The 24630-nt window shown below is 46.5% G+C and overlaps 1 protein-coding gene across 1 annotated transcript in view; it reads right to left on the minus strand.

Annotated features, from left to right (window-relative positions):
* Nucleotides 1–24630, minus strand: part of LOC119453509 (serine/threonine-protein kinase SMG1-like) — a 143147-nt gene that overhangs the window by 21506 nt on the left and 97011 nt on the right. Inside the window, 11 exon segments of the mRNA XM_049668204.1 lie at nt 5293–5624; nt 5828–5992; nt 7082–7230; nt 7930–7999; nt 9532–9711; nt 11136–11207; nt 12228–12289; nt 12292–12432; nt 18396–18500; nt 20677–20752; nt 23523–23655. Of these exon segments, the coding sequence (XP_049524161.1) occupies nt 5293–5624; nt 5828–5992; nt 7082–7230; nt 7930–7999; nt 9532–9711; nt 11136–11207; nt 12228–12289; nt 12292–12432; nt 18396–18500; nt 20677–20752; nt 23523–23655 (1485 nt within the window).

Consider the following 24630-nt stretch of genomic DNA (forward strand, 5'->3'; position numbering starts at 1 on the left):
GAGCGTCGACTCCTCGAGGCCGCGGCTAGGTATTTCGCGCGTCGGCACCTCGGACTGTGCGACTAAGCTAATCGAGGATCGACTCCTCGAGCCCGCGGCTAGGCATTTCGCGCGTCTTCACATCGCTCATCGAGTGTCGACTCGGACCCGCGACTAGGCACTTCGCGCGTCGGCACCTCGAGCGTCGACTCCTCGAGCCCGTGGCTAGGCATTTCGCGTGTCGGCACATCGCTCATGGAGTGTCGACACCTCGAGGGTCTATTCCTCGGACCCGCGGCTAGGCATTTCGCGCGTCGGCACCTCGGACTGCGCGATTGAGCTTACCGAGCGTTTGGACCCGCGACCAGGCATTTCGCGCATCGGCACCTCGGACTGCGCGACTAAGCTCGTCGAGCGTCTATTCCGCGGACCCGCGACCAGGCATTTCGCACATCGGCACCTTGGATCGACCCGCGACTTAGCACATCGCGCGCCGACTCTGTTATCGTAATGTCACGATATCTAGTAATAATACCTATCATACCACCCCTTCATAAAAAGAACCTCATCATGAGCTCTGTTCACTAGGCCACTTGGGCTGGCACAGAGACCTGGCTGTAGAAGTGAGGCATGATACAAAAGTACAGGCTGGAAAGCACCTAGCAGCTGCATTAATTGCTGCCTATCTATCAGGGGCTCTCCTAACCTCCATAGCCATTTTCAATGGAAGATGATTCAGAAGGCTGCTGTCAGCCTTCATTCAGTAACATGGTCGATTCTACCAAAAGAAAACAATGCCTCACTGACTGCACTATAGGATGCTATCAATGAGGCAGTCTGCAGATACAACGCTAGAACTACTGTATATTTATGCCCACATAGTTCTGCACCTCACTTGGTTTGAAACCCAGGCACCATGCTCTTTGTAGAGCAGCAGTAAAGAATGCCATACAAACATGAAAAAGGCAGAACGAAGGCTCAGCAGACCAGAGGCCACATGTCCAAGAAGCCCCACGCCACAAAACACATCAAAGATTACAACTTTGGTGCGTTTTAGAGAACTGAAGAGAAGGTGCAACTTTGAGAGCCGTTTTCTCAAAACTGTTTTTTCGCCTTTCTGCTCAGTTTCTGGAGCTGATTACTTCGTTACCGTTTAGCCTATTTTGATTCTGTTTTTTTTGTCAAATTCCTTGGACTACAGTGCAGGTCGAGACAGTCTCGCATTTTTATCTTGACATTTTATAAATTTATGGCGTGGCTATTCGTTCACCCCGAAATTGTGCTTGGTGCGAAGGTAACTTGAAAAATGACTATCTAAAAAATTTGTGTTGCGAAAAAAAAAAAGTAAGACTGTCACGACCTTCAGCACGCATTGAGCTATGCAGTCAATACTCAACGAGCCTTCCATCATGTTTTTTAAGCTCCCCAGGCCCTCCAGAAAGTTCAAGAGAGAAAAATTCTGCTCAATAAAATGTTCTGAAGGTATCACTCTGAAACTTTTATGGAAGTACAGTAAAACCTCGATAATTCGAACTCGGTTTATTCGAAATTTCGGTTAATTCGAAGAATTTGAGCGGTCCCGTCATTCTCAATGCAAATTCTACCGGATAATTTGAATGGCCCGCGCGGCTCTATTCGGATAATTCGAAGTTTCCGGCTAGTAGCAACGTGCGGCGGTTAGGTTAGGGCGCTCTGTACAGTCGCCAACCGATTTTCCGAGCTCGTGGGGACTGAAAAATAGTCCAGAAAACTCGTTCGGCCGAAAAAAAAAAGTCATTAGTGCGGCTTTAAAAAAAATCTTTAATAATGCCCTGCCTCATACTACGCTTGGAGAGGATCGACTTGCTTGGATTTGCGCAGCAATGACGTCGTCTCCGTGTACAGTCGACACGAGTGCCACCGCGTTGGCGATCTCCGCCAACGGAGTTCGCCATGGAGATCCAAGAAACGAGCTTCGCACCGCTTAGCTCTCGCGAAGGTACAGGAGGTAGCGCCGATCACTGAGACATGGGTCTCCGAGACACCTGCTCGGTGTACACGCCACGTTCAAAATAGCAACCGAAACTTGAGAGAAAAAAACAAAAAAAAACTCACTGAAATAACACGCGTGGTGTCAGCGCGCACGAGCGAGCGCGGCCGCCGCAGCCCACAGCGAGCGAAGGTTCGTGCGGTCTATCGCTGCGAGCGGCGAGAGCACAGCCCATACGAAAGGTCAGAGCCGTCTGGAGATCGCTTTCAAGATACGCTGCGCGCGAGAAACCGCTCCGGCGCTAAGTACGCAGTTGTTAGAAGAGTAGAAGTCGCCCGAGGGAGGAAGTCGCCTCCGCCGTGCGTTCGCTCTCCATGAAAGCGCGCGTCCCCCGCGCGCTGTCACTCGCACATACGGCGGGCGCGCGGCGATGATTTTATCGCCCTTGGACTTTGTATGGATCCTCAGGACGGCGACGCCGACGGCGAAAATCCGCTTGAAGTGTCCATATAATTGCTGTCGCAAAAAAAAAAAAAAAAAACATGCATGGCCTCCGAGACTGGAGGATAGCGCGCGTTCTAATCTTGGAGGCTATACAGCGAGTCACTGGAATTCAAGCCAGTGCAAAATCCAACATGGCGGCCTCCAAGATTGGGTAGCGCGGCTGGGAAAGAGCGATTTAGTCCGCAAAATCGAACTTTGGGGTCTCAATTCGTCCGAAAAATTGGGTGCGAAAATGCATGAACTCAATGGGAACCCTGATGGTGCATTTTTGAAGTCCGGAATATCCAGCAAGTCCAAATTTTTGGAGTCAAGCACCACCACGCCCGCTTTCGCGGCAGTTATCGATTCCGTGAACATCGTCCGCAACTTTGTTGAGTGCAGTGCGGGTGATATTTGTATGCTACGTTTTTTGAGCCAGCTGGAGAGCATGGCACTAGGGGCGGCGAACCAGCGCGCCAAGTAATCCCGCATCGGTGATTACTTTGAGTAATTTTTCTCGGACATGGAAAATAAAGGTGATTTCTTTTTGCGGCAAGTTCTTGCTTGTTTTCTTTTTTTTTATTCATTTCGGTTAATTCGAAAATCCGCTTAATTCGAAGAATTTTCGCGGTCCGGCGACCTTCGAATTATCGAGGTTTTACTGTATCAGGGAGACATTCTAAACATTTGTGCCAATTTTCATCAAAACCCATGAAGAAATCAGGAAGTTGATTTTCAAAGCCACGTCCCCCCTTAAGATTAACAGGAAACAATAGAGATGGGCAGGCCACGTAATGCGTAGGGCAGATAAGCGGTGGTCTATTAGACTTGCAGAATGGGTGTCAAGGGAAGGGAAGCACAATCGAGAATGGTAGGGAATCAGGTGGTGTGATGCGATTCGCAGGCATAGGATCGTGTCACCTGACGCAACAAGGCAGATTGCTGGGAGAGGCCTTTGCCCTGCAGAGGACATAAACCAGGGTGATGGCGACAAGCCTAGCATAAGGCTCGGGTGGCATCGTTGAAGGCAATTGGTGATCCCTTTTGATAACTTTGTTAAAATGAGTCATCATCATCAGCCTATATTTATGTCCACTGCAGGACGAAGGCCTCTCCCTGTGATCTCCAATTACCCCTGTCTCGCGCTAGCCGATTCCAACTTGCGCCTGCAAATTTCCTAACTTCATCATCCCATCTGGTTTTCTGCCGACCTCGACTGCGCTTCCCTTCTCTTGGTATCCATTCTGTAACTCGAACGGTCCACCGGTTATCCATCCTACGCATTATGTGGCCTGCCCAGCTCCATTTTTTCCGCTTAATGTCAACCAGAATATCAGCTATCCCCGTTTGTTCTCTGATTCACACCGCTCTCTTCCCGTCTCTTAATGTTAGGCCTAACATTTTCCGCTTCATCGCTCTTTGTGCGGTCCTTAACTTGTTCTCGACTTTCTTTGTTAACGTCCAAGTTTCTGCCCCATACGATTGTACACTTTTTTTTTCAACGACAGTGGTAAGCTTCCAGTCCGGATTTGGCAATGCCTGCTGTATGCACTCCAACCCAATTTTATTCTTCTGTAAATTTCTTTCGCATGATCAGAGTCCCCTGTGAGTAATTGACCTAGATAAACATACTCCTTTACAGACTCTAGAGGCTGATTGGCGATGTTGAATTCTTGATCCCTTGCCAGGCTATTTAACATTATCTTTGTCTTCGGCATATTAATCTTCAACCCCACTCTTACACTTTCTCGGTTAAGGTCCTCAATCATTTAAAATGAGTGATTGGGTTTAATTCCCCGAAGCAACACAAAGGCATGGGAGACATTGAAGTTTCAAAATTTACATTTTCAGAGCCCTACTACGCTGCCATCAACCCATTTCCAAGACTGGCCTTCCTAAATTTATCCCCCTCAAAGACAAAGCAGTCTGTTGCCTGTACAGGGACCACCAAAGGAAAGAGGAGTGACCAAGAGCCCCCATAAGGGGAGGTTAAACTCATTTAGTTTCGAAGTTTGCACCTTCACATTGCACTTTAATGCAATTAAAAAGGGGCACTAGTCACTGTTAGTTGCTCGTTGTCATTGTTCAAATGAATGTGAAGTGCCACTTGTATATCGTACATGAAAACGCTTCACAGTTCTACGTCATGCCATCACAAGAACCATGTTGACAACTTCAGCATTATAAAGAAACACCAACAGCGCAACAAGCCTGCTGGTCCAAATACTGGCTCTGCTGTCGTCATGTTTGCAAAATGTCTATACAGCAAAGGCTCTACTGAGGAAATTCCGGAAACCATGGAAGATGATTGTCCAAGCAAGCAAAGTTCTGTTTCTTGTCTTTTGGCTAAAGCAACTTTGCACGCTACGTCATTCTTCACAGGCTGACGGGCAGCTTCATTGTCTGCATTCTGAAAGTGCCTGGGGGGCCTCGCTTTCGTTATGTACAGTAGTGCACTGCTGGGGTAGAACGTGCGGCTGGTCATGTTACACAACACGCAACGCCTGGCGTGTTCCTTCTGCGGCAGACCCGGCACAGCTGTTTGCTCCAATGCACTGGCGGATGACAGCACACACCCTCCTCTCCCCCAACAGCCCCTTCTTACCTGCTTTTCCACGCCACACTCCTCTCTACATTTATCGCTGTACACAACCGCTCATTAATGGACAGAAGCGCTGACTTCCAACTAAGAATGGATTACCCGAAATTGGTGCAACCGGTACAATGGATTACCAACTAGCCCGGTCACACACTTCGCTTCACAATACAACTGCCTACCGCAGCACGAAAACCCATCCGATTCCCCAAGGAAAGGTTTGCTTTGAAAGAAAAGATGTCTCCTCGAATCCCAACCAACTCACCTGGCAGGCAGGGTCTGCCCCCCAGGGTTGGGCAGGGCCTCCTCGTGCAGCCAGTGGTGGGAGGCGAAACGCAGCTGGCAGCGTTGCAGCCGCACTCGCAGCACCCCCTCTGCCAGGTCCAGGCGCCGCAGGAGGTCACGGTGGCGCTGGGCCGCCTCCAAGGATGCCACGGCCGACAGAGCCTCTCCACTGGCCGCCCAGCCCGCCGAGAGGGACTCCAGGGTGCGGCTGGCCGGGGGATTCAACTGCAGCTGGTTCGGGTCGGTAGCTTGGGACAGTGCCAGCGTGGCACACAGGCACGAGCTCAGAGCAAACGATGGCAGGCCAAGCATCTGCGACACGAGAAAGTTTTTTTTCAGCAGGCGTGGACAGACAGGGCAGCACCTGATGGCAGTCAAGCAAGGCCAAATATTGTTTGTTTTCGAGAACTCCGGCCTCTGATTCACTCAACAGCTTCATAGTCTGGATTCGCGGTTTGCCATGTCCTTTCAGGTTTACCAAGGGCTGAGCGACACGAGACCTTCGATGCACACACCTGAATTCGGTAAATGCTGGCAATGCAGTGCTTGACTGGCAGGAAGGCGTGTTCTTCGGCCATGCCCGACAGAAGCTGCGGCGAGAAGATCTGGTGCATGCACTGCAGGCACTGCAGGAACATTATGTCCTTCAGGTAGGCGTCCAGTGTATCCAGGTGCGGGGGCTGCGTGACAGGCACACCATTACACCGCTGCTGATGGTGGATAGAAATCTCTCAAAAGCACTTTCCCACTTTTATAACCACATGAGCCAAGAAAAGCATCGGGGAAATTAAGTGTGGTTAAAATTGGAATGTAGAAACTTTTTAGCCCGATGGCATCACGTAACATGCCATCGAAGGATGTTCCACATCCACCCACCATGGTTCTGAGTGGCGCTGGCTAACACACCTAGGGCTAGATCTAGTAAACATAAATACCCAAGTTCGTGGACGAATTGATGGCCGTCGCCGTAGCACAATTGGTAGTGCAACGCACACGTAATGCGGAGGTTGCGGGTTCGGCTCCCACGGGCGGCAAGTTATCTTTTCGTCCACTTTCCATCTCCCTTTTCTTCATTATTTTCTACATCCAAATTTCAACCACACTTCATTTTCCCAATGCTTTCCTTGGCTTCATTGTCTGTTGGCTTTATGCGGTTATGATTAACAAAATCGAGCCCCTCGGTTCCCCTTCTTTCGTTTTCCCCCACTTTTATTAACACGTAAGGCACACTAAACGCTAAAGGCAAGTACTGACTCAACCTAAAGTTATAGACTATTGCTCAAAAGTGTCTACCACATCACTTTTATTGAAAGCATGAAAGTGACATAAACATAGGACAAGATTGGTGCTTCATTAAGTAATGCCTTAACAATTACGTACCATATTTATTCAATTATAAGGCGGTCACGATTATAGGGCGAGGGTGCCAGTTAGAGGACCCAAGAAAAAAAAATCGCCTTATGGTGTGGCTTCACGGCATCGCAGCATGCACTGCCGTAAAGCCACATTACATTATAAGGCAAAAGTCATGCTGCCGTGAAGCCGCACTATAAGGCGAAATTCGCACTGTCATGAAGCCACACCTAAAGGCAAAATTCGTGTATATGGTGCCTTTGAGGCTAAAGATTCTGGGAAAAAAACCTCGCCTTATATTCGAATAAATACGCTACTCTTGAAACTCTGCACACGATTACAGCATTCTGGGCAATCTGGCCAATGTAAATCGCAGTTCTGTAAAGCCTTGAAAATACCAACAATGCGAGACTCACACAGAGCGAGTAGGCGCTCCACACCACGTCGACGCTCTTCCAGTTGAGCTCTATGCCATTCAGCATGGCATAGAAGTTGGTCAGTTCTGTGGCAGTCTTGGCAAAGAGGCCGTGGAAGCCCTGGACAAGCATCTTCCCAGGCGTCAGTCCTGAAAGCAACACATAGGTTGAACTGTTCAAGGAATCCCAACTGCACTTTGAGCTTGTTTAACAAAATCGTTGGGACCTGAGCGCTATTTTATTAAATCGAGAATTTCTCTAAGTAAAAAGCACTCATAGGAATAACACAGCATTTATTCAAGAGCACAAAAAGATGCACAGTCAGACCTCGATATAACGAAATTCTCGATATAACGAAGTTTTTTGCCGCAAGTACAACTTCGCTATATTGAGGTTTAACTATACATTTTCCAGTGTGGGCTTTGTCAGAGTAAAGAATTATGAACTAAAGGCTGCACTGAGAAGACTACACAAGTTTTAAATGATGCGACTGAGCAGCTGGCACAATTTGGCAGAGTTGACACAGAGATTACAATGCTAAGGCACTGAAACAGGCAGTTTCGCAAGAGGGGCATGATGATGAGTACACTGTAGTAACACTCGAATACATTTTGAGGCATTTCAAACACAATAGGCTTTTTGTGACATGTTTCTTTACCCATATTTTCCTCAAAACATTTGTTAAATGAGGTTTTATTAAATCTAGGCATGACTGTATATCTCGCTGGAGATATGCAGTGTTCGAAATCTTAGCCACTGTACCACATAGCACGTACATTGCGTGGCCAAGCAAGTGTCTTGTTGGTGGCAGAACTTGTTATAAAAAACAAAAATCAATTCCCACTCACCAGTGTCGTCCGTTTTCATCAAATCATCAAAAGCAACCTTGATGTCTTCCAGAGCTGGTGTTGGTTCATACTGCAAAGGCAAGAAGTGAACATCAGCCAGGCTGTTGACAACGTGATGTCTGTTGCAATTCTTACAAATAAGCATAAGCCTCAGTTTCCTTTCATTCTTGCGTAGAAAACACTTTTTTTCAGAAAAAAAAAAATTGAAGAAGCATCATGCTAACCGGGAAAACGTATGATCCGAAGTCACTAAAAAATGTGGCAGACTTAACTGTAGTTGACATCTATGTAATGCGAAGCTCTGAGCAATTTGTTACAGTAGGAGGCCGCGATTAACTGGTGGGGCCTGAGACCCATATTGTCATTTTCCTATTGCGTAGTATTTTCAGACTGCAATGGGAAACCGAAACTAAATTGAGTTGGTGGACGACACCAGAATACAATGTCACCAGAGTGAAACATGACACTCACTTTGCGCCGCCTGCAGCAGGGAACAGTGGTGCGTTTAGATTATTGCCAATAAGTATGCTTCCAACACTACCCAACGCCTACTGCGACACAGATAGGTGAAGATGCTTAACACAATAGGCCTGGCGGCGATACTTGTGAATGGCGTGCGACGACCCGTGAGGAGATTTGCTGGTACCAGTTTCGTAAACAGAGTGCGCGACGGCATTTGCACATGACACGGGCGGGCAAGTACTGTGGGGAAGTTTCTGTGGTGGGTGGCTACTGTTCACGATTGCGACCTCGCACTTTTTCTTTTTTACACAGGATCTAGCATCAACCGGTAAAAAATAAGTGTAACTGTGTTGAGCCATTTTTTGTGTTCTCGATTGCAAATGTTGGCACCGGGAAATTGTACTTCAAGGGATCGTATCAAACAGGTTCCGCCAGTGGCGCACAGACGGGGGGGGGGTTGTAACCCCCCCCCCCCCCCTGAGGCCAACTTAACCCCCCCCTTTTGTTTAACCCCTTTTCTTTCCTTGCGCACTTGAGTACTGCAACTAAGATGTAAGACGCGCAATCGTCTGCACACTCGCAAAAAGCAAATTTTGTGACAATTTCCCGTGAAGAAATTGAAATTAGTGCTGTTTAGATGGTATTGGCAAACTGTCAACCCCCCCCCTGGAAGAGATCCTGGGTGCGCTACTGGATTCCACTGTATATAAATGGGACTTCACAAAACTGAAAGGTGTGTTTTTAAAGTTTGGATTGCTCTAGCAATGAATAAGCGATAGGGCATCACTCTGCAGACTGGTGCCTTATTTACAATTCACACAGTGGATCCGCCATCTTCGTTTGATAAAACGATATGTCTGAAACAGCGTACATGCTGATTTAGCATATCGTCTATTGGAGCCAATGACTGCTGATGGAACAGAAAGTCGGTATAATGCAAGGATTCCTTTCACTTGTTTCTGCTCCATTATCATTATCCTCCGTTAACGAGTGGCTGATCCTGGTAAATACAAGGGTCCAGTGCCACATAGAGCACTGACGAAATGCAAAAAAGAATAGTGTTGCAATAGAATTATTACATTAGGTCAGATTGGATTAGCACACACGGGGTGCTGCCTGTCCCTGAGCAAGTGTGCTCACCTGCACCCCGTCGGTCATCTTCTGGTGCAGCTCCCTGACGAGCTCCCCGATGTACTCCGCAACAGCCTGGCCGCCGAGGGGTGGCTCGTGCATGGTGGACACCAGGGACAGTACGCTCGTCTCCATGGATCGCTTGAGGGCCTCAGGCAGAATGATGGTCTGGAAGTGCACCATCACATCCTGCAAAGAAGAGGGAATGAAGTATCAAACAACGGTGTCACCCTCTATTCCTTACTGCCTGCCATGACAGCTCTCATGTTCTCCTGCCCTCCTCACACTTAGTGTCATCTCTTGTTTAGCACAGAAACTGCAGTACCTACACTGGAGCCATACATAAATTATCGGCATAACCACTGCTCAATGGTGCCACTACCCTCTCCTCACAAAGTTTAACACATTCTTCAGCAGGCACAAGCCTGTGTTGTGGTCTACAGGTTACAACCTTGCGTACGGTCCTGCCATGATAACGCATTTGGTTATAAAGCGCACTGATTTTACTATGTGATAAAGGCCTCAACATGATTGACTTCAACATCAGGACAAAGGCCTGTCCTGAGGCGTTGACTGTTCACTGGTGACATGCTTTGATTGTCACATATGCGTGACTGCTTGTTCTCCATTTTTTGCATGTGTGTAGGCTTTGAAAATTTTGTGGTTATTGTGGTACCACTTGGAGTGCAGATTTTCTTAACTCCTATGACTTACATTGCTGTAAAACAATTAAGCAGGTTGCAAGCATGTCCCCAAATGTGACATCTATGGGATGCAGATGCTAAAACCAAGTCACGCCAACTCCAATATTACCAGTGTCAGAGGCTGAACATCACTATCATTCCAATGAGCTGGAATGCCAAGCCGTTGTGTAGGCCGCTGATGACAAATTTAGACACTGTTTGGTCGCCAGCTTGAATGTGTAAAAGATGTAGCGATTTCTTAGATGTCCGCAAAGCAACACTTGAAGCATAAGTTCACACATTGGGTAGTGGCAGCAACTCATTGGGAATGAAAGAAGGTTGGATATTGTTTTCACAGCAGGACATCACCAAGGCCCAATGCCAAGACGCTGATGTGGCGGCTGTTGTAGATTCACTTGCTGGCATGCAAAAAAAGCAGCAAATTTGTCAGATGCAACACAACGCTGCATCATCGACACGGAAAGAAAAAGAGGCTATTTGCGGGGTCTGCCATTCGGTGTCTTTCTTCTAAACCAGCATCCTCGAGTGCTGGCCTGCTCCACTGTTTCTAGTAAAACAGCCTCAGTTGCTCTGCAGAGCGATCTCATCTTGACTTAGTGCTCTTGGTATAGCACAGGAACATGCCTATTGTTCCCAATCTGCCATCTAAACAGTGTTGCTCCAGATGGAGTACACAATTGCTGCTCTGTACACACTCTGGATCTGCCATTGAACTTTGCCGTTAGATGGCATCAGATGTTCACTTGTGCATGTGTGAGCGTGAATTTTGCTGCTGCCTCGTCCTGTGTCCCAATTTGTGCTAAATGTTGTACTAAAGTGCTCCAAAGTTTAAGTGAAAACAGAGGAATTGGTTAAGAAAGCAACATGGTCATCACTCAAGACATGGGCTAACAAGAAGAATGCTCTTACCAGCAGGGCTGCAAACACCTTGTAGATGGACTCAGCCACAACACACAGCTGGACAGTTTCAGCTGGTGGATCCTGCGCGTGAACGATGGAGAAACAGCAGAAGTTAAGGAGGTCTTGCTATACATGTGTACGTCGTAAATAAGCTTCAACATGATGATCAGGCCAGACTTTCACCAATTATTGAGAAGCACAGACTTTAGTGCAGGGAATGAAGCTGCCTAGCTGCTATGCGATTTGGACGATTCTCTCAAACTGAGCCAAGTGTTACTCCTGCGCACACAGGGGAGAGCTTGAAATTTCGCTTTACAGAGCACCTGCTCTTCCTTTCGACTTCTCGGGATTCCTGCCCTCCTTCCATTTGCGTTAAAACTTAATTAGTGAACAATCCCCTCGCAAACATGCACTGGTGCCCCTTTAGGATTACATTTAGAATGACAATTTTGTTTACAATGTGAAGCATCCACGGCGTATGTGAGGACGCAGTAACGTGATTAAGTGCACGCTCGAAGTGCAGCAGTACGTGACCATGTGCACTCTAGGGGGCCCCTTCCTGCTCCTTTTAGGACGGATGTGAAAGGCGGGCCTGCGCCACTATGCTTGCACAGGTTTGGTCTAAGCTCCCCACACGTCTTCCTCGGCATTTCTGCAGCATGCAACATTACAGTAGCTAGCAGCGCCTCGAACCTTCGCGTTTGGCTTGGGTTTGTCCAAAAAGCAGTCCATGGGAGAGAGAAATTTTGTTCGAGAAAACTGTTAAGCCATTTTTAGAGTTTGAATTTGCGCAAGTTTTTCTCTATTCAAATAGATAGTACTTTGCCGGGACCAACAGAGCCAGTTTGAATTATTTCTCAATTTCAATTGAGTAGATTTCGAATCATTGGAATTTCACTGTAGTCAATTTCCTCAACGCTTTCTCTCGCTTCATTGTCCGTTTGCTTCGTCTGGCTCCAACCAACAAAAAGTCAACTCCCGCGGTTCCCTTCACTGCTCTTGCTCATTGCGCAAAGACCACTAGTGATGCATATGTGAAAGTACTACGTCAATCAATCGATTAACCAAAGCAAGGTCAAAAGACACATCATCCTGACTGACCAGTTGCATCAGGACCCGTCCCATCTCGTGCGCCACAGCGGCCTGCACGTGAAGGTCCTGTAAGAACCAGTCAGAGCCCCAGAACTGCAGGTCGGCCAGGCGTTCACCCGAGGCGGCCGCGGCAGTCTCCATGACCAGCAGTTCTGGGCGCAGGGGCAGAGAGCACCCAGCAGGGCAGCCAGCACCGCAGGCTGCTGGGACGGATCTAGAAGCAGCAGAGAGAGGGAGAAAGGGCACGGGTTGCCACGCAACAAAGCCTTCCTTAAGGGTGCATTCCATATCGCCTGGTGGAAGCTAGTCGTTGGTAAGCGATCATCGTGAGAAATAAAGCCCAAAGACCGAACGCCGAATTGAAACAAGAATGCAGCAATGACTACAAGGTATAAGGTCTATTAGACTGGCTGCAATATGTACAAAATATAGACAACACGAAAAAAAAAAATAATAAAAGATGAAGAAAGCAAGAAACCAGGAAAGAACTAGATGCAGTCGACTTCCATTAATTCGACCTTGACAGGACCGACAATTTGATTGAAGTACCCAGTGAATCGAATTAAACAAGTGGATGAATAAAATGCCAAAACACACCCCTGATTCACTAGGCCGTATTAGCCCAATTCTAACATGCCCCTGAATCAAACGCACACCCACTTTCTGTGTGTATAAAGTAGAAAACGAATTTACAAATGACATTAAAGCTCCGAAACAAAGTAAAAATCCAATGTGCACATAATTTTTTAGCAAGAAAAATGGGCAAAGGGTCTAATATATGTTGCACAATGGCCGCCCGTTTCCTAAAGTCAGCTTACACTACTCAGTCGGTTACACTACCCCCCCCCCCCCTCCCCCAACGTCGATATTTTCAAGTACTGCCAGGAGAACATCATTACAATTTTGTTTACAGATATACAAATGCCCACATGAACATCACGGTCTCACTTTTGCAAGCATTTCATTGTTGCTAATCTTGCCTTCAAAATTCTTGAAAATTTAATTAAATTCTCGGGTCTTACGTCTCACAACCGCCATCTGATTATGAGGCATGCCGTAGTGGAGAACTCCGGATTAATTTCGGCCACCTGGGCTTCTTTAACATGCACCCAATAGACGGCACATGGGTGGTGTTGTATTTCGCCACCAACGAAATGCGACCGCCGCGGCCGAGATTTGATCCCGCGAACTCATGCTTAGCAGTGCAATGCCAAAGCAACTAAGCAACCATGGCGGGTGTTAAAAAATTCTTCAGATAATGTTTGATTGTAAGAAATTCCATTTCTTTCACATTTTTCGAGGATGACGTTTCCCAGCGTCTTGAACGAGTGACACATGGAAGAGCGGCACTGCCTTCTCGTATTTTTCACGATGTTAAATTGCCGCTCGCACTCTGCATTGCTCTGTGGTATCAACAAATTACCCAGCGTCACTTCGGCTAAGCACTACATTAAAAATACTTAAGATACTATTGCGCTAGCGCTCCTTGTTTATTTTAAAGCCATGACTGACTGTAGGCCTACACAATGCCACAGCGGCTGACGCCGAGGAGAACGATGGAGAGTCTGGTGTTGCTAGTTGCGGAAGGCGGCATTCGCTGGCTAACTTAATGGGACTAGGGCCACTATGGCACCTAAAGAACCCCGTCAGCTGAAGGAGCGGCTCTGCGGTTAACGAAATAGCGCATGTACAGGGTTTCCCTACTACTTTCTTGACAATGTTTTGTGCGATGAACTTCTAACTGGCTTAGATTGGGTTGGATTTTTTTTGCCAATGAAGCCTGACAAAGCACTGGATGCGGGAATGGGACACAACAGCAATTTCCGGGAGATTTTCCTGTCAACCGTACAACCGGAAGAAATGGCCCAAATCAGGAAGTCGCCCGGGTAATCCGGGAGACTTGGCAGGTATGATGTGTTATGCGGTAAAGCATACAAATGTCATGAAGGCGGTTTTGGTTTCGTATCCGATTGTACTGCGTAGGCAATTTTCAGCCCAATTTTCCTTAAAACAACGGCGCACTAGAATCGGGTAAATACTGTAATCAGATATTGTGAGCTATGGTTACTGCTTAAAAACCTTCCTAGGGCAGGCCAAAAATAGTTTTCGATGGGAGATGACGTGTGTTCAACGGATTCACTGTCACCTAAGCACTGGCGAGACAGATGCTGCCATTAAAGGGTACGCTATTGGGGTCACCATAGGGGTCAGGCCCGTGCATGCTGACTGGTCAAGGTCGAATTATCTAGTGAAGCCAATATTAGGATCGAAATAAAGGTTTGGGCCCATACTAATGCATGGGTGCCAGTTGGGACCTTCAGTCGGGACCGAATTAACTGAAAAATCTAACTGGAGTCAAATTAACGGAAATTGACTGTAAAAGTAAGAGTAAGTAAACATTCCTGTGTCTGTTAAGTTGCCTGTTCTCGTGGTTTCTCTCGATGACCCCATTGCCTGTTTCATGTTTGCCAAACTGGAACCCCCAGAATTGTTTCTATTGTGCCCGGTACTAACCACAGTGTGCGAGCCAAGGTCATGTGCAAGACAATGTGCACCACTGGACTGCTCTGTAATAGCTACTTTTGCTCTCCACAGCGCTATTGCTTAATTACATACATGCACCCACCCCAATGCGAGTGCACCTGTTCCGATTGATTGATTGATTGATTGATTGATGGGCAAATTATGGACTACGAAAGATGCCCGAATGGAGCATTACAGATTGATTTCAACCTCTTGGGTTTCTTTAACATGCCATGAAAACTCGGTATGTGTGCACTTTTGGATTCCGCCTCCCCAGGAATGCGGCTGCCCCGGTCGGTAACCGAACCTACAACCTCCCCCTCAGCAGCAAAACACCAAAGTCACTGAGTCATCACGATGGGTGGCCCCGTCTTATCCTCATGCTATAAAAAGTTTGGCTTTCCCCCACAGCTCAGCCGCTTGGTGGTTGAGCTTGATGCATTTCAAAATATGAAATTGTTAGTTAATTCAGGTTTAATGGCGCAAAAGCGACAAAGGCCATGCTGCGCCACACACAAGGTAATAAGAAATGAAATGTTAGTGTAGCGAGAATTGCGTTACCTTATATTCTATGTAATAAACCGGCTTCAACTAAAAACTTGAACAAGTCAGTGAATGGCACTAGCGGATCATCTCCCAATAGTAAGGCGGGGTGTAAAGGTATGTGTAAGTTATACATATTCTGCAGAATTTTCCGTCTGTGTCTTTCTATATGTGGACATGTCATAACAATGTGTATTACTGTGAGAGGTTCATGACACTTATCGCAGGTTGGCGGATCTTTTCTAAGTAAGAAGTTGTGTGTCAGATGTGTGTGCCCTATTCGAAGTCGACATAGGATCACCTCGTAGAACCGTTGCTGGTGACTACACGATTTCCACTCGCCAAGCAGGGGTTTGGTTATGTGTAACTTGTTATTATAATGCAGGAGTCCCATTCTTGTTGCCATTTTGATGTCAGGGCTTTGCGAATTGCTCGTATGCTGTCTTTGTATGGAAGTTTTGTGTGAGTTAGGTCTTTGTGCGCTGCCATGGCCGTGCATCTATCTGCTGATTCGTTCCCTGGTATCCCAACATGGCTAGGGACCCAGCAGAATCGTATGGTTCGTCCGTATTTATTATTAAGCACCATGTTTAAGATATCGCCAAGCAGCGGTTCACAGTCGGATTTTAAATTTAAAGCTCTGAGTGCACTCAACGAATCGGTGTAAATGACAGCACTCTTCTGTTTGTCGGTGATAACTTTGTTTACTGCCGTCCATATAGCCATAACTTCGGCGGTAAAGACTGAAGCAGAATTATGTATTCGGATGCTATTTTCCCAATTTTTCGTTACGGTTCCCACACCCACGTATTCTTGTGTTTTAGAACCATCTGTGTAAAATTCTGTGTGATCTTTATATTTTTGTTGAATGGTGCGGAACTCTTGCATTATGTGTTCATGTGGGGTATCCTTTTTCTTTAAGTGGGTTAGTGTCCAATCACATAGTTGTGTGCAATCGCACCATGGGGCCAGTCTTTGCGGCCTTTCAGCAACCTGCAGGACCTCATGAGGAATGTTATAAATCTGACAGTATTCCTCGTGTCGTAAGACAAGTGGCCGTATCATGTTCGGTTTGTTTGTGTAGTGTAACCGAGAGTTGCATTCTGTTACGATTTTGTAGCATATATGTTGTGGTGTTGACCGAATTCTCAGTACATAGGAGAGGGTTAGTAGTGCTCTGCGATGCTGTAGGGAAGGCTCATTGCAGTCAACGTATAGACTTAGGACAGGCGATGTTCTGTAGGCACCGCTCGCCAATCGTAGGCCAAGATTGTGAATTGGATCAAGTCGTTTAATGTAGGATTGCCTGGCTGCACCATAAACTACACTACCGTAGTCGAGAATGCTACGCACAAGGGACCGGTAAATACGTAGTAGGCATATTCGGTCAGATCCCCAGTTCTTGTGCGATAACACTTTGAGAATATTTAATGCTTTATTTGCCTTAATTTTTGTTGTGTTAATGTGGGCTAGGAAGTTCAGTTTTGTGTCAAATGTTACGCCTAAGAATTTGTACTCTCGTTTGACCGGTAGTGTTGCGCCATCCAGTGTTAGAACTGGATCGCAATGTAAGCCACGCTTCTGGGAAAACAGCACTGTAACGGTTTTGTGGGTTGAAAAGCAGAAACCATTTTTGTCGGCCCACTGTGTGAGATTATTTATTGTTATTTGTAGCTGTTTTCGCAGGTGGATAGGTTTGAGGCGCGGTGAGCCACTTGCAAATCATCGACATATATTGAATGCATGACAGACGATGGAATGATTTTGTTAACAGAGTTCATTTTGACTATGAAGAGAGTCGTGCTGAGAATGCAACCTTGTGGGACGCCATTTTCTTGTGTAAATGTGCGTGAAAGTGTTGTGCCGAGGCGTACCTGAAATGTTCTACTTGACATGAAATCGCATAGGCAGTTTAACATTCTGCCACGAATGCCCAAATCAGCCAGGTCTCTCAAAATTCCATATCGCCATGTGGTATCGTACGCTTTTTTTAAGTCAAAGAAAACCGCGAGACAGTGTTGTTTGTGTAGAAACGCATCACGTATTTCATGTTCTAGTCGGACGAGATGATCAGTGGTGGAGCAGCCCTTTTTGTATCCGCACTGGTGCGTGTCTATTAGATGTCTTGATTCGAGGATGAATGTGAGTCTCGCGTTTATAATGCTCTCATATGATTTGGCTAGACAACTTGTTAGTGCAATGGGTCTGTAGCTGCTTGGGGATGATGCAGTTTTACCAGATTTTAGAAATGGCACTGCTACTGCATTTTTCCAGTCTGTAGGCATTACCCCAGATTGCCATATTTTGTTGAAAAATTGAAGGAGTGCCTCTACCGATGCTTGAGATAAGTGCGCCAGCATTGTGTAGTGGACCCGGTCAAGACCTGTTGCTGTTTTTTTACCGGCCGAAAGAACTCTGTTTAATTCCTGCATTGTAAGAGTGTCATTATATAGTTCCATTGAAGCACCGGTAGTGGGAAGTCTCTGTTTCTCAGCGGACTCTTTGTATTTTAAAAAGGTGTTTGAGTAATTTGCTGAGCTTGAGATGTTATAAAAGTGTTCGCCTAATAAGTTGGCCTGGTCTTCTAGTGTTGTTTGTGTGCCTGGACTTGTAAGTAGTGGTATTGTGTATGATGTGTACTTTCCTTTAAATTTTCTAACCTGGTCCCACATTTGTTTAGATGTGACCGAACTATTAATTGAGGATACATATTTTTGCCATGACGATTGGGGGGATTGGGGGAAAAAATATATATATATATATACTTTGCATCATATCATACGCAGCATGGCCCCAAATGTAATGTGAGGTGCTTTCCCAAGGCGATAATCTCACACGAGTGAACTTCTATCATATTCATGGAAGCTGTCCTTTGTATAAATTTCACACGTAAAAAGAAAAAGTGGAATGCCTTGTGTGCAAGATTAAATTCCCTAAACTTGTCAGCAAATAATTTTCTGCAAAATTCTGGCTGATATCGGAAAGTTCTCCCAAACAGCCCATTAATTTCTCTAATGCTCAGGAAGCATTGTGCAAAGTACCAAATTACCTATTTACAAGAAGAAATTACTAGAATAATTTAGGATGGAAGAAAAAGTGCTTTATCCTCACTCTGCTTTTCAAGCAGTTGCTCATTCACACTCTCCTTTTCCTGGTTATAATTTTTTACACTTGTGTCAGTCTGTGTGTCTGCAACAGTTGTTCCATCATTGCAGTCTGAAATAAAGAGAAAAACAAAAAAACAAAACAGAAGCAGCACACCTTAAGCATTGCTATTTGGTTGCATGCTTTTTGACATACTTGGGCGATTCATCATTTACATGACTTCAAAAATTTAATGCTTAAACGGTCCATGAACCCAAGCTTTTGAGCTTGAATTATGCAAGCATATTAATTAAACGGTACGTGTCTCGCAACAAACTGGCAAGATTTGAGTGCCCTTGGTGGACCAAAAAACTTTTTTTTTTTTTAGTTTTTTATACTGCAGTTGAACCGTACAGCAATCTGGCAACAGTGACCTCGGGTGAAGAAACAAACTACGCTCTGTGTGGGCAGTGCATGCAGGATACGCATAGTTTCGTTTTCGCACGTGCGCCTTGGCAGTTAGCCCAAGATAGTGATTCTCTAGTTTGTGCTGTTCTCATTACACAAGTGAGACTTATGGGCACAATGCTATGGCGATGCCCTCTTGCTGTGTCGCAGGGTGCAGGTAAGATGCCCTTGGCACGGCATGTTGACTTTACCATGAAGGTCCCCCATTAGGCCTTTTGGGAAATGAAACTGTGTATGCTGTGTCTTTGCAGAATATATACCTTCTCATAAAGATTACGTACCTCTAGTGATGCTGATTTCTTTATTTAAGGGCCCAAAGTGTATCTCATTCTAGGCGCATACGCCATAAGACTCACTGGTACATTACGATCGGAGCCAACCTTGGCCACAGATACCACCGGGGGTGGGCAACGCTGATTAGGGCACAACATGTAGGGTAGCAAACTGGACATAGTATGGTTAACCTCCGTGCCTTTTCTTCCTCCCTTCTCTCTCTCTCTCTCTACTAGGACATTACAGTAGCTTGAACAAGACATGAATTGGCTTTTGGTTACGCCTTGGGTGTCCAGTTTAGCAAAAAGCACATGAAATGTCCATGTGTAATAGTACACATGCAGGTTACGGCAGCATACTTCAGAACTTTCTGAGCCTACAATGCCCGGGGATATCCATTACCTTGTTGCACACCTAAGTCAACGCTCTGGGAAGACAGCTTCTTGATGCTGAGCAACTAGCCCTTCTATTATAGTTTTAACTGAAATTTTCATAATGGTTTTTGCAACAACTGGCATGTGCAATAATGTTACCATTACTGTCACTATGAGTGGGAGAGAAAGGCAAATGACAACAGAAGGGGAAAGGAGTGGATGAGAAAATTTTTAGAGTACTGCTAGATTTGTTTTCAAAGAACAGCATAGATTCAAACAAACAAACAACTAAAAAACTAATTTGTAGATATTGTGCAACTTGAAAAAGCCACACCTTGGCATTAACTTCCTAGTTTGACAGCCGCATGCAGCATGCAAGGTAACTTGTGACACTTCAACTTTACTACAATTATCTGTTTCGCTTTTGACGGAGTTGGTGTAACTAAGCTCATATTCTTTAGTTCACTCTGTCTCCCAATTCACCCTGTCTGCCCGATGGATGTCCTCAGGACTAATCTTTTCAACTTGAAGTTTCACAAGGATGGCCATACTGGTCAACCGGTTGAACCAACAGCCAGCAACATGTCAAAAAAAAAAAAAAAAATCCGAGGACACCAAACCACTTCTTACGAGTTGTGAATGCTGAAGCATTCATGTAGAATTGAACACCGCTGAGCAGTCCGAGTTATGAACTTCACACGGGCAAGCGAGTGCGTTGACACGCTTGGCGCATTTTGATTTGGCCTTACCGAGGCGCAGTTAGTACAGCAGGCGAGTGCTTGCGCGGACAAGGAACGCGCAGATAACACAGGCTTCCGAGAGCAAGAGAGAGGGTGACATGGCGTCGAGGTGATTCCCTCTACCCTGATGCAACACTTGGCGTGCTACTACATCAGCAGGTGTTCCTTTCCACGAACTCTGCTCCGTCGAGGCGCACTCGTGCCGTGGTGTTGCAGCCTTGGGGAATTTAGGTACCATTTCGTCACTACAGACGCCGGGTTTTTCACTCAATAAGCCATTTGACAGTTTCGCATTAAAAAAAAGTATAAAAACTGGGCGCTGCATTTCAAAACCTTACAGATGGCAATCCTAGCGTGCAGCCGCTCCACTTGGTAGCAGGAAATCACCCGACACCTTTGTGCAAATGTAGGCGTCACGTGCTGACACACAACAGAGATACACATGCAGCTCACCTTGGGCAAGAGCCAGGAGTGCTGCCCGAGCGTCAGGTAGGTAGTCGGAGCCTTCAGCTTGCTTGCGCTTCATCACCTGCGCACGCAGCACACGAGGCAAGGTCTCGGGTGACAACTCACAGACACAAAGAGAACAAACACGCTAACAAACTAGGTTGGTAAGACAAGCTCACTCGACTGCCATCCCTCCACCTCATTTTGTTCAACACTTTAAGTAAAACCTCGTTAATTCAACCCTTGTTAACTTGAAAAATTGGGTAATTCGAACTTGTCCTTAAGTCCCGGCAGGCGTATACATTATTTAACCCTTTGAGGGTCGAATTGTTTTGCCAAATGCGACCCCCCAGGGTCGATATTTTTTATTGCTGATTTAAATTCTTCGAAAGAATCTATTTCGAAAAAATATGGTCGTAATTTTTTTAAAGTGACAGTAAAGTGAGGAAAAAATCGTTTGTGTTCTAAAATACACAATGTCTATTCGTGAATAAGAAGATAAGCGCGCTGAAAAATGGTTGTGTGCACGTCCGGAAACCGAAACAAGTGAGAAGCCTTCGTCTTATCGCCAACAAGGGGCTATAGAGCTTTTGTGGTCTCCAAAAAAGGAACCGCAAAAACGGCAGCATCGTTTGTGTATATAGGCGGCTGCCTGGGAACAGGTGTAATCGCGCCGCGTGGGCGATAAACGATCGAGTAACAAGCGGTCACCCTTTGAGAGATTTGAAACCAGATAGCCATCAGTTTAGTGCAACAAGCGGGATCCGCCGCAGGAGAAAACCGTTGCCGCCGGTGCCGCGCGCGCCCGGATGCGCAAGCGAGAGCTGACGCGCCGTTGCCATATAACAAAAAAAAAGAAAAAAAAAAAGAAAAAAAAAAAAATGGAGAGCCATTGGCTCAAGTAAAAATTCCACGTCTTCCCATCAAGTGGCAGCACACACCAAGCGAAAGAAATGATAGAAAGAAGAGCGGTGTTCTGTGGAAGAGCGCACTTGCCGCCGCCGCGCGCGCGCGCCGGGATGCGCGAGCGGTAGCTGACGCGCCGTTGCCATAAAAAAAAAAAAAAGGCAGTGGCGCAAGTAAAAATTCCACGTGTTCCCGTCAAGTGGCAGCACATACCAAGCGCAAGAAATAATCGAAAGAATCGTGCACTTCGCCGCCGCGCGCGCGCGCGTGCGCCCGGATACGCGATCTGACGCGCCATTGCAAAAAAAAAAAACAAAAAACGGAGAGGCATTGGCGCAAGTAAAAAATTCCGCGTGTTTCCGTCGAGTGGCAGCACATGCCAAGCAAAAGAAATGATCAAAAGAGGCGCACTTTTTAAATGTACAAGCGATACCGTACATGTACGCCATTGACCATTTTGAGGGTGTTCGCGGAGGTCGTACATGTACGATATTGACCCTGAAAGGGTTAATAGCATCAAACTCTCGTTAATTCAGATGTACTTGGCAGCAAACCGGTTAGTTCAGACAACTGTCGGAGTGCCGCAAATGTGTGACGCAAAAGAGCAAAAGCTGCGCTACTGGCCAATTAAAACGAAGCGGCAGAGTTCGCATCACCATAACCATACAGGAATGACAGTAATGCTGAACGTTTCGCATCTATTTCTACGTTTATGCGTTTACCACTGCGCATGACACCACGTTAACCGCATGTGACTTCAGAACTGCATAGTCACCATGCATGATCGCGTGTCGATAACGACCGCGGTTGTTCGCAGTGGTTGCAGTGAACAGCATTTCCGTTTTGACTCGGTGCAATGCATGTGCAATGTCAGAAACATGGCGGAACCTTTCAAGGACGAAAACCAATTCTACAGTGGCCCACACACTGGCTTCAAACCCATGGCTACATCACGGTGGACGAACAATCTGTTACTGATCGCCTCACTGGCGAAAAAATTATCGGGATGTGCGCGTGGTAGTTTTCTGAAAAGTATGTCTACTCAGATGAAGACACGGGTCTTGCGCCATGGCCAAACGAGCTGCACTGTGAAGGAAATTGCAAGGCCCTCGCCGCTGTGAGTGCTTATCAGTCACGAGATGATGAGAATTGCCGCTTCTGCACCGATTTTGTGCGAAATAGAAGCAAGGGTTGCAAATTTATTCAGTAAATGAAGGTGGATAGGCACAGAAATAATTAACTTGTTGCTTTCTTGATACCCCCGATAATTCGATAGTCGATTTATGAGAGGCCCCCCCCCCGTTTTCTTGTTTCTATTTTTCAGTCTAGTGAAATCTAAATTTAGAAGATTTTACTGTACCACTAAAATTATAATTAAACAGAGCTTGCATTGTATTCAGAGCATGGTTCCCCAGTGTGATGTGAAGGGTTTCGTCACCCTAGGAGTGAGGCAAACAAAAAACTGAAATGATATTTGTTTCAAACTTTATAGCTAAGATTATACAGGTCAGGGAAGTGAAATGCCAAGTTTCTTGGCAGAGTGTTAGCCACAGCTTGCTTCTCTAGCTCAGACTTCTTGCTAAGAAAAAAAAAAGCATCTGGTGTTTGACATGCCAGAACCATGATTTGATTATGAGGGAAGAGTAGTTGGTGAGGGACTACGGATTAATTTTGACCGGGGTCCTTTAAAGTTCTCCCAACGCACTGTACACGAGTTTTCATTCCATCGGGATGTCGCCGCCATGGTTGGGATTGATCACACAACCTCGAGAACAGAGAAAAATGCTGTAGCCACTCTGCTACCATGGCAGGTGCTAATAAATAACAAAACATTACGTAATACATACTCAGAGGAGCCAAGAACACAACCCTGCTACTCAACACATGCCTTTCATTTAGGAAAATGCAGACTACTGCTAAGTAGAGTGGATCCAGGAGCAACTCACAGCCAAGATGTGAGTGTTGCAGTCCGACACGGCGGACTGGAGCTCGTAGTGCAGAGCGAGGGCTCCCTGGGCAAACGTAACATCCGTTCCGACGCCGTAGTGGTGGTGGAACTCGGATATCACCTCCTGACACCTGAAAGGCACAACACAGAACAGGGGAACAGTACAGTGTCGGCCACATATAGTGTCAATGGGATTTTACAAAGCTCGCCAGGGTGGTGGCTTGGGCGAGCTGGCGATGCAAGGTTTTCTACGTACACTTAGGATAAGGACGAGTATACTGTAAATCATGGGTTCTCAAAGTGGGTTCCGCAGGCCCCTGCTCGATGTTCCGCGAGCCACTGATAAATTTTCCCTGGTCCCGCGCTCGCCAAGTGGCTAAAACGGCGAACACGAGGTGCGCTCGATCCACACAACCCCCATTACCCATGCCCGAGTGTCAAAAAGCACATCACAGTGCATAACGGCAGCGCGCGAACTGCGCAATAAATTTGCAACTAGCTTGTAGCCAACCAACCTCCGAAAACGGGCAGTCATGGGCAGCGCGCCTAAGCTTTCACACTTGAATCTCGGTGGCAGTAACAGCACATTTGTAGACAGGGTAGGTGCTGATTGCGTGCGGATGGACGTATACGTCGACGGAATAAAAAAAAAAATGAATGCACGGAGCACCGCAAATGCGCGCGCAAAAGAGCAAAAACGGCGCAAGCGTCCAAAAACAAAGCGGCGAAGTCCGCATCGCTAGGGTCCTCAGCGGCAATTGTACGCGAGATGTGACTGGCAGCAACGCCGGAACGCTTCGTGTCTAATTGTGCCCTCAAAGCCTTTACCCCTGCATTAATCGCCGAGCGTAACACAGCGTTGGCGGTTAGCCGCGTGCCTTCACAAGTGCGTAGTCGCCATCTATGTTCGTGTCGATAGCCACCACAGTTTCGTCTGCAGCGGTTGCGGCAAACAGTAGTTTCATTTTGACTCGGCGCACGCGTCGGCTGCGTACCTTTGCCATCCATAATCGCGTCGATAGCGACCGCGGTTTCATGCGCACTTGTTGCAGCAAACGGTAGTTTCGTTTTGACTTGGTGCGTGCGTCGGACGCCTGCCTTCTGAA

Source organism: Dermacentor silvarum, chromosome 5, assembly GCF_013339745.2.
Source record: "Dermacentor silvarum isolate Dsil-2018 chromosome 5, BIME_Dsil_1.4, whole genome shotgun sequence".
NCBI lineage: Eukaryota > Metazoa > Arthropoda > Arachnida > Ixodida > Ixodidae > Dermacentor > Dermacentor silvarum.